This window comes from Meles meles, chromosome 2 (assembly GCF_922984935.1).
Source record: "Meles meles chromosome 2, mMelMel3.1 paternal haplotype, whole genome shotgun sequence".
NCBI lineage: Eukaryota > Metazoa > Chordata > Mammalia > Carnivora > Mustelidae > Meles > Meles meles.
Genome location: NC_060067.1, coordinates 172,172,103 through 172,188,617, shown reverse-complemented (window position 1 = coordinate 172,188,617; position 16,515 = coordinate 172,172,103). Strand labels below are relative to the sequence as shown.

General features: G+C 51.0%; 1 protein-coding gene across 15 annotated transcripts in view; it reads right to left on the bottom strand.

Annotated features, from left to right (window-relative positions):
* ANK1 (ankyrin 1) overlaps window positions 1–16,515 on the bottom strand; it is a 207,011-nt gene that overhangs the window by 8,590 nt on the left and 181,906 nt on the right. For 6 of the 15 annotated variants that reach the window (XM_045994143.1, XM_045994157.1, XM_045994151.1 and 3 more), the window contains 4 exons: window positions 8,318–8,876; window positions 5,427–5,712; window positions 1,286–1,369; window positions 154–294 (listed from right to left, as the gene is read on the bottom strand). In XM_045994143.1, coding sequence (XP_045850099.1) covers window positions 154–294; window positions 1,286–1,369; window positions 5,427–5,712; window positions 8,318–8,876 — 1,070 coding nt within the window. Of the gene's footprint in view, window positions 1–153; window positions 295–1,285; window positions 1,370–1,976; window positions 2,196–5,426; window positions 5,713–8,317; window positions 8,877–16,515 lie in introns of those variants that run through there. The other 9 variants (XM_045994165.1, XM_045994204.1, XM_045994186.1 and 6 more) reach the window with 4 other exon arrangements.

The following is a 16,515-nucleotide window of genomic DNA, read 5'->3' as shown; positions in this document are numbered from 1 at the left end:
AGAGAGGCATGAGATCCTGTGGCAGCCATGAAGATCCTGCGCCTGCCAAAGGGCATGGAGGTGCCAGAGGGACATGGAGGGAGGGGGGGCGCCCAGGTGAGTGGCCGGAGCTGTGTGGGAGCCTCAGGAGGGAGGCTGCAGCCACCGCAGTACCTGCACATGTCTCATAAAGGAATCAACATCAGCTTCCATCTCCCTGGGGTCCTCCAGGGGCCCCTCAGCAATCACCTCCTCGTGTTCCTGGCCGGCCTCCGCGCTGGATGAGTCTATCTGCCTAACGACTTTGCGGATGATCTGGAAAACAGAAGGAGGGGACCAAAGGCCCGTGAAACCACGGAGATAGACAGAGGTAGGAAAGAGCAAGTCCCCAACAAGGAGGTCTGGGGGAGAGGCAAGGGGGCCGAAGGGGCCCCTCCTCGAGGGGCCAAGAACAGGGACAGGTCTCCTGCCCACCCCCCAACCAACCCCATCCTGTGGAAAACCCTGGGCGTTTGTGAAAAAAGCCCTGGGCAGCTTCAGAGGGGCGGGAATTTGCAGACAGCTCATCGGTGATCAGGGTTTTGTCTCTTGGTATCATTGGCAGGTCCTGCTGTCCTCCCCGCACTTTTCATGAGCAGGGACGCCTGGCAAGTGTGCTCGCTTATTCACTCACCCAAACATTCTAACACTGTCTACTCTGAACCTACGCGTACTTGGACTGGGGGGTGACAATACAAGACACCAGCCTGCATGAGGCACACTTGGCAAGAGGCAAGATGGACACCTGAGGGGTCTTGCCTCAGTTTAGCGGGAACAGCAACCCAGAGGGAGCACATCCAAGGTCCCCTCTCTGCTCCTTCTTTTCCCTCTGCCCAGACCTTGCATGGTGCCTAGTACTTGACAGGCAAAATCCGGTCTAGTGAATTAAAATCAGCAACCAATCCATGCATTTCCACAGCCCTTTTGACGTTGGAGGCCCGTGGTAGTCCGGGGACCACCACCCTGCTGTCCTAAAGCTGTGTCCAGGGCTAGACATCACTGGGCTGGGTTTGGGCTGTTCCACAGAGCCTGGCCCTTGTGGAACAGTAGCAGGAGCTGAATTCAGGTGGAGTCAGGTAAAGTGGCTCTGAGGAATGTCAGGCCGGACTCAGAAGACCAGAGCTCCCAGCACCTGCACCAGTGTTCAGAGCCGTGCTAACCCTCTGTTAGGGCAGCAATGAGAAGCCGGGAGTGAGTCCAGCCCCTTTTAGCTTCTAGCCCTGCTGCCTCTCCCCAGCTCGGGGGTTGGGGGATGCCGTGCACCCACCTTCTTGGTGACAATGTTGCCCTGCTCATCTGTGAATTGTTCCTCTGTCACCTGCTCCCCTGGAATATTCTGGAACTCACTCCCCTAGAATTGCAGAAAAGGAGAAAACTCAAGATTAGTAAGTGGGTGGCCTGGGCATCAGGCGGAGGATGAGGGAATTAAAGAGCACAGGCAACAGCCACAGTTGGACAAATCCACACCACGCAGGAAACTCCAGCTCAGCAAGGAGCAGAGGCCAGACTGAGGCTTCCAAGTGTGAGAGGCACCCCTGGGAGCCATGGAGCCTGAAGACCGGATGGAGCCCCACACTTGCAAGAGCCCTGTGTGCCTGATCCCTCCCCAGCACCGGGGCTCGGTCACACAAGTGCTACAGAGGAGGCCCTGAGACAGGAAGTGAGGCACCGAATTGAACTTTGGACAGACCTTCGCAGCATGGAAACCCCTTCCACAACAGGGCGCCCTAAGTGTGACTAGCTGGGGACTGGAGCGGGCCAGGAACAGGCTCTCCCAAGTCCCAGAGCTGAACTGCCCATGCCACCACAGCGTGGCAGTCCCAGCGGGCACCACAGCCGGCTCTGGTCCCCAAGGGCAGTGCCCGGCTGCTGACCCAGGGTCCCGTCCCTTCCCCCGGCTGTTGCCCATGCACACCGCGGTGCCATGCCCTCAGTCCTGCCTCCTGCCTGGCGGTTACCTTGAGGAAAACCCGACGCCGGACCACCCTGGTGGAGATGGTCTCCTCGTCGTCACTCACGCCCTCGCTCTCCCCCAGCTCCTTGTCCAGCTCCTGGTGGATATGTTTCAGCACAAAGCACAGGGAGCCCTTGACAATGTGCATCACGTTCTGACAGCTGACCAGAAAGAAGCCCAGGAGCACTAGGGTGACCAGGAGCTGGGTGACGAAAGTCCACATCCTCACCTCCTCAGCAGCTGGGCCCTCCAGGGACTAGCCAGGGCTCTGGCCACTGTGGGGGTCCAACCTCTCATTCTCCCCTCAGACTCCCGGGTGCCCCTGGGACCCCCTGCAGGCTCTCTCCGCAGGAGACTGGATGGTCCCTCACTAGAACTGCCTGCTGAGTGCCCTCCTGCCGAGCAGCCCCAGGCTCTGCCCTCACGCCTGGGTGACATCAGGCTTCGATAATTTTAGCTTCCCGAACCAGCTGCTGGGGCTGTCCAACTGGCTAGAAGGGAGCAGGCAGGTGCGCGTGTCCTGGGCACTGAAAGCGCACGTCAAAGTCACTTTGTGGGTGACGGGCCCCCTCCCCTCCCAAGGAGGCCTGTCTAGCCCTATGCACACTAGAAGCAGCTCTGCCCAGGGAATTGTTCTCTTTCTAGAACTCCAGGAAATAAGGTGTCCAGAGAATGGGGCCCTTTGTGTGTTTCTCTGGGCGGTTACTGCCATGATCAGAACAGAGTTCACCCCCACCCACAGGGATGGCACCAGCTAATACCCTGGAGAGAGAGTTAAGGATTTATTTCAAAAATAGCTCTGGGAGGAGTGATTTGCTCAGGACTGGCCAAATTAGCTCAGCGGGGTTCAGCACAGGTGGTGGGGCCACCTGGAAGCCCGCGCATTGCTGTCCCCCGCCTCCAGGGCCCTCGGCACTCACCCCCCACCCCCACCCGACCCACCCCAGGCCCAGCAACCCTACACGTAAGCATGTAACTGGTGAGTCTATTTAAGGCCTGTCCTCAGAGGCTCTTCCGAGGCTGGGCTGTCAGCGCCCACGAGCAGGAACCACGCGCCTGAGGCTCGCCTTTACAGAGCTGATTCAGAAATGCAGCCGTGGCAGCTGTGGCCCACAGGAATTTCGCTTTCCGGATCAGGCTGTGCCGGTCTGAGGAACGGTCCCCACAGCAGAGGGAACAAAGATCTGGGGCCCAGCCAAGTGACCTGCTGCTCGCTCACCGCGGGGGCTGGGGAGCTCTGGGGACCTTCTTTGGGAAACAGGCCCGGGCTCCGGTGCTGTCCGCACCCCACCCGGCAAGGAGTGCAGGTGTGGGAGTACTGTCATGACGAGGAGCCCGAGCAGTCCCTCACACGGGGAGCACTGCTCTGTGGCCACTATGCCCTGTGTACTCCCCTGACTGACCTGGTAAGGCCCTCCGACAGCCCTACCCGGCAGGCTCTATGACTTCTCCATTTTACACAGAGGAAATGGAGGCACAGAGTCAGAGGGTGAGTAAGTGAAAGGGTCTGATTTCAATGCTGCCTCATTTCCACGAGGAAGCTCCTAAAGAAATAGAAGCCCGTCTCACAGGCAAAGGGGCTGGGTGAGGGAGAGCATTCGGTTTGGGCCCAGCCAGGAAGGGTCCAATTTCTCATGGTTCCATCTGGGGCCTCAGCCCCAAATTATAGGGCATCTCTCCCACCCCCCCCCACCCCGTCAGTGTTTTCAGAGATTCACCGGAAAAACTAGTCAATGGGGGCTTTGCAAACCCTTGGCTTAAGTGGGTCTCACGACCAGCCCCAGGGTCCTGTCAGGTGATTAGAAGCACAGCTCGCCTACGCCATCTAATCCTGCCCCGGACCTAGAAGGAGTCAGGCCTGGCGGCCCCGCACACTCCCTTACTCTCACTGGGAATCATGAGATCCGGACTCCCCTGCCCCTCACAGTGGATGGCTGTGTGATGCAGGGAAAGTCCTCAGCCTCTCTGTGCCCTCGGCTTCCTCATTTATAAGCAAGGCAGTTAGACTCTATGACCCAGAAGTTTTCTCCTGCGATCCGCTGGAGTGCTCCTGCTTTCTCCCCAGCCCTCCCCTCACCAAAGGCTAACTGCAGGGAGGCCACACAGAAGGCAGCTCCTAGCATCCTTCTCTTTCCTCAGGAATCCGGAATCTGACCCAGTTAAGAGCGCCTGAGCTCTCGGCCAAGTGCTTGCTGCTAGGAGTAGTACAAGGGCCGAAGGGCAGTCTGCTGGCCAAGAATGCATGGGCTGGTCTGGGGTGAGAAACGGACGCAGCCGCCTGTCCTGTCCAAGGCACACACTTGGAGGGAAGTAGTCTAAATGAAACCTTATCGGAGTCCTAGCAGCTCTCGGCAGCCGGCTGCCCAGGGCTGTTGTGGAACTAACCTAGCTGTGGGCGTTCCGGCGTGCCCGCTAGGGCTCAGGTTCAGGTAGGCAGAGGGACGAGAGTAGCAGGAGGGAGGGAAGAAGGGAGGGACGCAAAGCTCCCGGATGAGGATGAACCATAAGACACCAAATGAGATGCGGAACACATTGTTTCTGCGCACACTAAAAATACACAGGCGTGGAACAGCGACGAAAATTTTTAAAAAATGCATATATTCAAAAGGCACACCTTAATGAGATGTCTGGGATTTGTTTCAAAAAAATATGTTGGGGAGGTGGGGAGAGGAGAGAGGTAGGTATCCGTGAAACAGGATTGGCCATAATTGGGTAACTTAGCGCCTGAATGGTAAGTGCATGGAAACTAATATGCTATTCTGGTTTTGTATTTATCTGTGATTTTTCATAATAAAAAAACTATTCCCTGAACACATTAAAATGGATGTCTATGGGAATGGGAATGGGGAGTGAAGTTAAAGGGAATAGATAAAATAAATACAGCCGGGCACACCCGGAGCGGGGAGGGAGGTCTGAGGGAGGTGGGTGGCGGGGGGGGGGGGGGGGGGGGCGGCTCTCCGGCTCCACCAGCTGAGCCCCGCCCACAGGACCCCAGCATTCCCAAGCCCAGGCAATAACCCAGGCACCCCTCATTTGCTAACGAGCCAGCCAAAGTGCTAAGAACCGAGTGGCCTGTCCATGGCCACGCAGACCACCACAGGACTGAGTTAGCCTCACACCCAGGTCTCTCTGCCCTACACCCTTCCTAAGACACACAATGGAACAAGAAAACCAACAAAAACCATGGCTTCGGAATCAGCCAGACCTAACTCCAAAGCCCCCCTCGGATCCTGCGACCTCGGGGCAAGAAGTTCCAGGAACATCAGCTCCTCCCTTCCCTCAGCAGAGAACGTGACTTTGTATCCTTACTTGTAGAGACCGCAAAGTCACACCACAATTTTTAAAGAAAGGAAGCTGGCTGGGTCTGGGGCTCGCCTGGAGGAGAGGCCGCCCTGGGCCTCAGGTCCCTCCTGCGCCCCTCTGGGCATCGGCGGGCGCCTCGGTGCGTGCTCACCTCTGCTATCAGGGAGAAGGTGCTCTGAGCCTCCTGCACCCACTCTTGGTGACTCTGTCGTCTCTGTGCCCTGCTCTCAGCCTCTGGCTGTCCTTCCCAGATGTGCTCTGCTGCTGACACCAGGACCTTCTCATACTCGTGCGACCCACTGGGCTCCGGCTCTTGGATGGTGGTGACGGTACTCTGGAAGGAGTGTGGGCCTTGGGTGACCTCCTCTGGCCAGGAACTTCGGGCAGTGTCTTGTAGGTATGAGACAATGGAGCCTTCCTCATCCCACTGTTGCAGTCTGGGGTCCAGGGAGAGAGAAAGGACACCTGGTTATCCTTCTGTCTCTGGCTGCTCACATACCCTCCCCCTCCAGAGCTGGAGGGATGGGACAATATGAGCAAACCCCACAGCCAGCACACGGCTGCCTGTCCTGCCCAGAGAGGCCCAGAGGGGCCATCCCTGCTGTCCAGGAGGAAAGGGCCATGGAGATCAGTGCCACTGGCCCCGTCACTTTAAGTGGAAGGCTCTCCACCCTGGGTTCCTGAGGCACTTGGCTCACCCTGATGGGCAACACCCAGGCCTCCATGCCCATCACCTCACCTGCCTCCTCTCCAGCCCTCTGGCCACCTGCCCCCCACGGTCCTTATCCCAGTGCTCATCCAATAAAGCTGCCACACTCTCCCTTGGAAACACGCTATTCTATGGCTTCTAGGACACCACATTTGCCTGGTCCCCCCCACCGCCCAGCTACCACTTCTTAGTGTCCTTTGTTGGTTTCTCCTCATTTCTCTGACTCCTGAACATGGAAGTGCCCCAGGGCTCAGTTCTCAGAGTTCATCTCTACCTACGCCCACTTCCGAAGTGAGCCCATTCAGTCCATGGCCTCACACCCCATCTGTGTGCTCCTTGTGCCAAATGTGCACAGTACCTCCTCCTTGATCTGCAGATGTGTAGACCCAAATGCCTCCATCTCTGCTTTGGGGGTCTCATAGGCATCTCAGGGACAGAACGGTCAAGGCCACAATCATGAGTCACTCGTGGTCAAGGCCACACTTTCTCCCCAACCTGTCCCGCCCGGTCTTCCCTGCAAGGCCTTTGTGCTGGCTGGGCCTTCTGGTGGACACATGCCTTCGGTATTCTCATGGCTCACCCCTTCATTCTTTCTGCTCTTTACTCTCACGTCACAGTCTCAGGCTTCCGGGCTACCCACCCCTCATTTTAGCCATCTGCTCTCCACATGGGTACATACGACCTACCCCCCCACACTTTTTTTCCTTTTTAGGACCATGACCTAATGTTTCCCTTCTTTTGTGGGGGAGAGGGCAAAGGGAGAAGGAGAGAGAATCTCAAGCAGGCTCCAGGCCCAGCATGGAGCCCAACATGGGGCTTAATCTCACAACCCTGAGATGGTGACCTGAGCTGAAATCAGGAGTTGGATGCTTAACCAACTGAGCCACGCAGGGTCCCCTAACTTTTCCTTTTTAACTACTTTCCATTTCAATAGCTTTACCTCATTTATTGTCTGTCTCCGCAATAGAACATAAAACTTTCAGCAGATGGAGACTTCTCTGTGTCCTGTTCCATGCCACAATCCCGGCACAGTCTACAGGTGCCCGGAACCCAGCAGGGGCTCCACACATACTGGTGAGGGGAGTTAACGAAATTCACCTGCCCCCACTAGAAGGCTGACTGCGGTCAGAGAACCAAACTGTACCACTCCAAGGCCTAGCACCAGGCCTTCTGGTTCCCCCTCAGGTGGCCAGGCCAGCCCAGTCAGTGCTGCTCAGTGACTGGCTGTCACAGGTTGTTGGGCGTGGCTTCAGCCACATGGTTCCCACCGTATCACGTGGAATTCTCACAGGCCACCCCCCCACCTCCCCCATCATCAAAGGATTCATTTGGGAAACGAAAATACAATGACACAAGCCCTTTTTGTCCCATCTTGTAAATGGCTTTCTTTTTCCTCTGCCTACAGTATTCAGGCCACACTGGGTGGATCCTGGGGAAGGGCCCACTCAGATTGGGCTTCTGAGCAGGCCAGAGAGCCAGCTGCGGTGGGAAGAGGCCATGAGAACAGGTTCCCCACAGCCTGGGCAGCCCTGAGCTGCGGGGTGTGGTGGGTGCGTCCAGCCTTCAGGGAGCCGCAGACCATCTCCTTGCTTTAGGGAAACTTTAGGATGCAATTTCGGGGGAAAGGGCCACTGTCGCTCAGTGTCTGTGCCAATCCAGGAAGGCCAAAGTGTCCTCTGCAGTCTGCCCAGCTCCGTGGGTGTGGCGGGCCCCCCAGCCACAGATGTGAATTGGACCTGAGGCCTGAGACCCTCAGTGTCTGCCCAGGGCTCCCTGCCTGGCCTGCCCACACTGCCGCATGCTGCAGGCCCAGGAGGGGCCCAGGAGAGCCCCAATGTCTCCACAGCCACAAGTTCTGTCCCGCCCCTATGAAGCCCCCCAACCTCACACTTTAATTGGGGTAGAGCCGAAGGGCACTTTATCAGCTCTGTCACATGCAGGCTATGTGACTGCCTGAGTCACTCGCCTGGCCCTCCCTGGTGCCTCCAGGTTTCTAAATATGGTCTTTCCCAACAAGCGCCCCATAGCACCAGGGCCCAGAGTGCCTACCCTCACCTCACCAGAGAGGTGGCTGGCCCGAGCCTCATCATCTCTCTCCTCATGCCCGCCCCCCAGCCTCCCTCCAGCGGGCCACACCCGGGGGCATCTTGGGCAAGGGCTGGCCTTTGCAGATCAGGCTCCATGGCCACAGGACAGAGGCCTGAGTGAACGGCGGGGGCGTCGAGAGGCCAGCCAGCGCCCTACCAAGCTGCTTCACCTACCCCCCCGCACCTGCTCAGCCCCGAAGCCCAGGAAGACAGAAGGTACCCTTCCCCAGCCACCCAGCCCCTTACCTGTCCTGGCTCATCTCCATCACCCGACTCACGCTGGGGGATTCTGTGATGTGGGCTTGCACCCTCTGCTGGCCTGTAACAAGAGACACTTGATTCTCTGAGTCCTGCCCTGCACCTGGGGCGTCCTCCTGCCTCTCTTGACCTGGCAGCTTCTCTTCTGACCTCTGACCTTCCTCCTGGTCAAGCAAATCGATAAGGCCATTTATGGCATCTGAATCCACTGTGTCGTCCTCCACAAGGTCCAGAGAGCCCAGTGTGGGGCCCTGGGGTCCCTCGGAGAGCACCCCCTCCGGCTTCCACTCGTGGCCGGTGGCGTCAGAGTCCTCGGCCTTGCTGCACTCCAGAGAGGAGTCCTCAGCAGTGACCAGGGAGGGTGTGAGGCCTGCGGACCACACCTGCATGTCAGACATCTCCAGCATGGCGTCATGCTCCGTGGCCGCCAAGGGGATGGCATCTATGACGGCCACCTCGTTCCAGTACTGGTCTGCGCGCAGCGGAGAGGGAAGCGCGTAGTGCAGGGAGGCAGGGGACAGCAGCTCGTCCTGCAGCGAGGAGTAACCTGGATGGGCAGACAGAGGGCAACGTGCTCCAGAAGCGATTTTTGTCACACACGCTTACGTGCAAACCCACACTCACACTCACGCACATGCACGCACAGGCACGGCCATAGATACGCATGCGCATTGCGGGTAGGGAGGTTTTCCAAGCTCAGTGTCCAACGCTCAGGCCTGTGGCTGCTGCCCAGGGCACGGCGGCAGGAGGAACAAGGCTCTGGGATGGGTAGGGGACAGGCGGGAAGTGGGGGGGAGACAAGGGCTCCTTTGCTGAATGGCAAAGAGCAGAGACTGGAATTCTTTCTTCTCTGGTTCAGAGCGATAGATCAAGAAGGCTTGATCTGAAGGATTGTGCTCCCATCTGTCTCCAACCGGATGAAAGCCCACCACTTGACGTCTGGGCAGAAAGAAATGTTGCTCTTTCTTTGCTCAAAACATCCTTTTAGCACAGGCTTTGGGGAAACCAGCCAGGGAGGTACCTTCAAGGGAGGGACCAGCCTCCCCAGATCTGGGGGCAGTAACTAAGCTTGGAGGAGCCTGATGGGGTACACCAAACACCCACCCTCCATGCAGTGGTCAAGTGGGAAACCACTTGGTTTCAGATGAAGTCACTCTTCCTCAAGTTACAGACTGGTTCTGGAAATTCTGAGGTACCTAAGTGGCGCGAGTGAGAGTTCTTAGGGTTCAGAATGGGGGAGACCGGGTCAGGGGGCAACAGGAGGCCCATCAGCTGGTGCTTCTGGCTCCGCCCGGAAGCTCCTGGCCTGCAGGCCCTGCATCGTTCCCACCCGGTCCAGGTCAGCGGTGAGCTGATGGGACTGCGGCCAGCTAGCTCAGGCCCTTCTGGGCCTGGCCCGGTGGTCGTTGTAGCCTTTTCATACGTCTGCTCCTTGTGACTGGCTCTCATGCGCATCCCTGCTAGTCTTCTGCTTGGCTCTGACATGGGCTCCCTCATGTTCAGAAGTGACTCAGAGCCTGAGCGAGGGGCACATGTAAGCGTATGAGGAATCTGACAGTGTTCTGTCAGTTGGCTCCTCCGCTCTCCTCTAGACACGGGTCTAGATAGATGGGGCAAAAAGGCCCTCTGACTCCACTTTAGACCTTGCGCCAGTCTGTGGGTTGGTGAAGGGACCGGAAGGCAAGCTTCCCATCCAGCTCAGCTTAGTTGGGAAACCGGACCCTAAAGACCCCGTAGCATGAAAACAGGACCCCTGGGTACGGGCGAGCTGCCCCTACTGTCTCTAGGGAACTTCCTGTGCCCAGAGAGGCCCCTAACCAAGTGTCCAGACTCTTTGTCCCACCCTTCACCCCTCACCACCCTGCGTCCAGCCCTTCCCCGGGTTTGGCCTTTCTCCCACCCAAATGAACCCTCATCCCCAGGCTGGAATGCAGCTCCTGCTCCGCTGTTGCTGCTCTACTTGTGGCTATCCTCATTCACTCACTTGTTCAACCCAAAAATACTAACCGAGGGCCACTTACAGGCCGGGCACTGTGCTAAAGGGCTGAGGATTACAAACACACAAACGCACACAAACAAGACAGGTTCTCGTCACCCTCTGTTTTCTTGACATTCTCCCAGTGACTTTGGCTCACCTCGTCTCCCCTCATCTTTGAACCCATCCTGTGTTCCTCGCTAAGCTGCTTCGTGGGACAGTACACTGTTTGAGGAAGGAATGGTGTCTCCCTCTCCCTCCCACTTTCCTAGGAGAGGATTGGGACTCCATAGGGCCTGGTGACTACTGCAAAACTCTCCAGATGTGTGAGGAGGACCCAGGAGCCAGGACGGATACCCCCAGCCACATTTAGTAAAACCACCATCACTGATTCATGTATGTGTCCCAGGTGCCAGGAACCAGGCTGTATGATTGACATACATTCTCTCTTCATCATCCTGGGAGAGTTTTCTCCCTGACTGATCTATCTCTAGAGTCTCTGTGGTTCCAAGGCTCAAGATGAGAAGGAGGAAAAGATCATAAGACCATCAGGGCTGGGTGGCTGGGAGGGTAACAGTGTGCTTACAGACTAACAGCTCTGGCCAAACAAGGAGGCACAAAGAGGAGGTGGGAGAGTAGGAGAAACCGGTGGGCCAAATTTTCCCGTGTTAAATCCAAGTCACTCTATATGGAACCATGACCTAAGGAATTGGGAATCCAGGACCACCAGCCTTCAAACCCTCCAAGGAAATCTCTCTGGAATATATACCAGCAGAACAGTTAAGAGTCAAGTGATTATTTTTCTTATCCCCCACCCCTTTGCTTTAAGATTTTATTCTTTTACTTAAAAGAAAGAGCAGAGCAAGAGGAGCACATTGGCTGGGGGAAGGACAGAGGGAGAGGGAGAATCAGACTCCCCACTGAGCAGGGAGCCCGACGCACGTGGGGCTCAATCTCAGGACCTTGGGATCATGACCTGGGAGGAAGGCAGACGCTTAACCAATTGAGCCACCCAGGCACCCCTCTTCTTACTCTTGAGAGCATTATTATGTTATTTCCATTACTAATTAATTAAGTACCTATTTTGTTAAAAAAAACCCCACCCATACTAAATATGTCATTTTTAGTCATCACAACAACCTTACAAGGAAAGCAGTATTATTCCTACTCTATAGATTAGCAAATTAGAGGTTCAGCAACCGGCTCAGGGCACACAGTAAGAGTGGTCTTGTCACTTGATTTCGCCATTAGTGTCTTTTAAAATTGCTTTATTGAGGTATAGCTGACATACAGTAAGTGCACATATTTTAAAGTAGATCATTGAGTAAGTTCCAACGAACCATCATCACAACAAAAAGAGGGACATTCATTGCCCTTGAAAGGTGTCCTCACGTTTCTTTGCAATCTTTCCTTCTTGAATTCCCGTTCCCAGGTAAGCACCGATCTGCTTCTGTCACTGTATATGAGGTTGCATTTCCCAGAACTTTCTAGAAATGGACTTATACAGTGTATATATACTCTTTTCAGTCTGGTTTCTTTCACTGGGTGTAGCGATTTGGGTATCATTGTGCTGTTGAGCACAGCGATGATTTATCCATTGTTACTGCTGCACTGTGTTCCATTAGGTGGATGCATCACAGGTGGTTGGTTCATCCATTCACCTGTGAGTGCCCCTGTGACTTGCTTCCGGTTTGGGGCTGTTACAAATAAAGCTGCTTGTCTGTGTGAATGTATGCTTTTTCTTTGGGGCACATACCTAGGAACCAAGTGTCTGGATCCTAGGTGTATTCTAACTTCTCAGGGAGTAAAGTCTTTTCCAAATTGGTTGTCCCCTTTTACAGTCACACCAGCGGTGAATGAGAAGGTCAGTTCCTCCAATATCCTCATTGACACCTCATATGATTGGTCTTCTCCATTTTAGCCATTCTCACAGGGGGGACGTGGGATCTCCTTGTAGTTTTATTTTGTATTTTTTTAATGACTAACAATGCTGAGCTTCTTGTTATGTGTTTATTTGCCATCTGTGTCTCTTCTGGGTTAACGGTCTGTTCACATTTTCTGATCTCCTAGAAACTGGACTGTTTGTTTTCTTCTTACTGAGTTTTGAGAATTCTGTATGTATCCTGGATAGCATCCTATGTCAGATGATTATTTCCACTATTTTCTCTCAATCTGTGGCTTAGGTTTTCACTTTCTTAACAGTGTATTTTGAATAGCAGAAGTTTTTAAAGGGATGAAACCCTATTTATCTTTTGTACAGATCGCATTTCCACCGTTGTAGCTAAGAAATCTTTGCTTTGCCCAAGATTTTTCTAAGGTTTTCTTTCATGTTTCCTTCTAGAAGTTGTATAGTTTTTTGTTAATATCTATAAGTTTTTATGTTAGGTTTCACATTTAAGCTACCATCCACTTTGAGTTAATTTTTGTATATGCTGATGTAACGTATAAGTCCAAGTTCATCTTTACTTGTGAATATCCAATTGTTCCAGCCCCATTATCCTTTCTCCATGAATTGCCTTTGTATTTTTGTTGAAAGTCGGTTGTTCTTACATATGTGGTTCTATTCCTAGACTCCATTCTGTTCCACGAATTTATCCATCTTTTGTTGTCTTTGTTGTTTTAATAAGGAATGGATGTTGGATTTGTCAAATATGTTTTCTGCATCTATTGTGATAACCATATAGTTTTCCTATTTTTAGTTTGTTAATCTGATGAATTATATTGATTTATTTATTTCTATTTTTTAAATTTACTAAGGTGTGTTTACGGCCCTGCCTATGGTCTATCTTGGTGCATGTTCCATGTGAACTTGAGAACAATGTGTATTCTGCTGCTATTGATTGAAGTAGGCTATAGACGTCCGTCACATCCAGCTGAAGGTGTTGAGTTCAATTGTGTCCTCACCCATTTTCTGCCTACGAGGTCTGTCCATTTCTGACAGAGGGATGCTGGAGTTTCCAACTCTGGTAGTGGATTCCTCTGTTTCTCCTTGCCATTCTCAGTTTTTGCCTCCCATAGTTTGGTGCTCTGTTTTTAGGCACATACACATTAAGTATTATTATGCCTTCTTGGAGAATTGACCTCTTTCTTATTATGTAATGCCCTCTTTATCCCTGCTTTATATATATATATATATACACATATATATATATACACACACACACACATATATATACATATATATATACATATACAACTATATATATATAATTTTGCTTCTAAGTCTGCTCTGCCTGAAATTAGTTTAGCTTCTCATGGATTCTTTTTATTAGTGTTAGTATGGTATATTTTTGTACACCCATTTACTTTAAATTACTCGTGTCTTCATAGTTAAAATGGCTGTCATGCAGACAAGATGTGTTTTTCGATGCATTCCGAGTCTTTTAATTGGTGCATTTAGACCACTGACTCTTAAAGTGATTCTTGATATAGCTGGATTGATATATGCCGTATCTGCTACTCTTTTCTATTTGTTGCCCTCGTCCTTTGTTTCTATTTTTATCTTCTATTCTTTTTCTGCCTTTTGTGGTTTTAACTGAGCATTTTATATGATTCCATCTTTTCTCCTTTCTTAGCATATTAGTTATGCTTCTTTAAAATTTTTTTTAGTGGTTGCCCTGGTGTTCGCAATATACACTTATACAGTCTCCTTTCAAATAACACAACAGCACAAGTAGTGTGAGTGCCTTATAATAACAAAACAATCTTAATTCCACCACTCACTGTTCGCTTCACTTATACATAAGCGTGTGTGTGTGTGTGTACGTACATAAGATGCATGCGTAATCGGATATGTTATTGCTATTACCATTTTGAACAAACTGTAGATCAACTAAGAATAAGAAAATTTGTTTTTATTTTATTTTTACTTCATCTTTTTTGGATGCTCTTCCTTACTTGATGTCCGTCCATAGGTTCCCCACCCATATTCTCTTCCTTCTCTTGAAGGAACTTTTTAAAATACTTTTTGTAAGGCAGGTCTGCTGACAACAAATTTCCTCAATTTTTGGTTGTCTGAGAAATCTTTTTTCTTCTTTTACTTTTGAGATATAAAATTTAAGAAGATCCAGAATTCCGGGTCGGTGTTTTTTCCTCTCAACACTTTAAATATTTCATTTCACTTCCTTCTTGTCTGTAGGGCTTCTAAGAGAAATCAGATGTGATGTTATCTTTGTTCCACTATAGGTAAGGTTTTTTCCTTCCTGCCCCCCTTTTTTGGGGGGATTTTTTCCTTTATCTTTGACTTTCTGTGATTTGAAAATGATATGCTTAGGCATAGTTTTTGGCTATTTATCCTGTTGTGTTCTCTGAACTTTCTGGATCTGGGGGTTGGTGTCTGACATTAATTTGGGTAAATTCTCAGTCATTATTTTTTCTAGTATTTCTTCTCTTCCTTTCTTCTCCATCTAGTATTGCCATTATGTGTATATTATACCTTTTGTAGTCACTCCACACTCCTTGGATATTCTAGTCTGTTTCTTTTGGTCTTTGTCCTCTTTACTTTTCAGTTTGGGAGATTCCTGTTGACTTAGCCTCAAGCTCAAAGAGTCTTTCCTCAGCCGTGGCTGGGTTAGTAAGCCCATCAAAATCATTCTTCATTTATGGTGTCATCTCTAGTATTTCTTTCTGGTTCTTTCTTAGGATTTCCACTTCTCTGCTTATAACACCCATCTACTCCTACAGGATGCCTACTTTATCCATTAGTACCCTTAGCATATTGATCATAGTCGTTTTAGATTCCCAGTCTGGTAACTCCAACATCCCTTGCCATGACTGGTTCTAATGCTTGCTCAGTCTCTTCAAACTGTGTTTTTTGCCTTTTGGGGTGTCTTATAAATTTTTCTTGATATCCAGATGTGATGTACTGAATGAAAGGAAGTGCTGTGAATAGGCCTTTAGTAATACAGCGGTGAGGTGTGGAGGGAAGAAAAGCATTATTTAGTCCTATGTTTTGGTCTCAGTCTTTTCATGAGCATCTATGCCTTTGGACTATGAACTTTGCAAGTAGCAAGGTTTTATCCCCTCTACCTGAGGTGGGAAAAGATAGCTAGCAAGGGCTGGAGTTGGGTATTTCCTTTCTGTCATGCAGCTAACTTTTAAAATTTGGAAAAGTTTCTCTTTTCCCATTTGGACATTGTCTCCTCTGAGTACTGCCTTACTAGTGTTGTATAAGCTCTGACTGTGAGTTTTCTTTACTTTTTCTTTTTTTGGCTTCTGTAACACAAGTTCCTGACCTAAGCTTTGATTGTCCAGTAGCCACTTCCAAGGTGGCTACCTCAAATAAACACATTGCCAGGCCCATGACTAGATAAAGGCCTGACCACCTCCCCTGACTGAAGCCCCTCTGTTACGTAAATCTTGGTTGATTTCAGCAACTGATCATTTGGACTACTTGATTTTTCTTTTCTCATGCTTTAAATTCCCACTCTTATGTTTTAAATTTACCAACGAAGAGTGAGCCCATGAGAGGCACCTGGGTGGCTCAGTTGGTTAAGTGTCTGCCTAGGGCTCAGGTCATGATCTCAGGGTCCTGGGACTGAGACCCACGTGGGCTCCCTGCTTGGCAGGGAGTCTGCTTCTCCCACTCCCTCTCCCTTTGCCTGTCCCTCCTGCTTGTGTTCTTTCTCTCTCTCAAATAAATCAAATACATCAAATAAATAAATAAAAATCATAATTAAAAAATCTTAAAAAGAAAAAGGGAGTCCATGAGACCCTAGGTCCCGACTCTCAACTCCCCCAAAAAGCAGAACCCCAGCCTCAAGCTTGTTCTCTGTCTCTCTTCTCACAACTTTGCTATGTGGCCCTAAATATGCTATGTAATTTTCAAGTTCTGTAAGGAATAAACACCCCCTCCCCCACTGCAAGCCTGGTGGTTATTGCTAATGGGCATCTTACAATCATAATAAGAACCACAAGGGCTGATCCAGCCACAATACTAGCTGTTGATAGTCTGAGTCCAATACACAACAACTGGCATCCTATCAATTTTGATGTCTTGTTTTCTTCCTTATATTATCTCAGACTATATTCTAATTTCCCTTTTACTCTCTTGTTTGATCCATGGGTTACTTAGGAGTGAATTATTTAGCTCCAGATATTTGAGATTTCCCAGATTTTCTGTTATTGTTTTCTAATTTAGTTACACTGTGCTCAGAAAGCACGCTTTGTATATCTCAAATTCTTCTAAATCTGAGACTTGCTTTATGGTCTA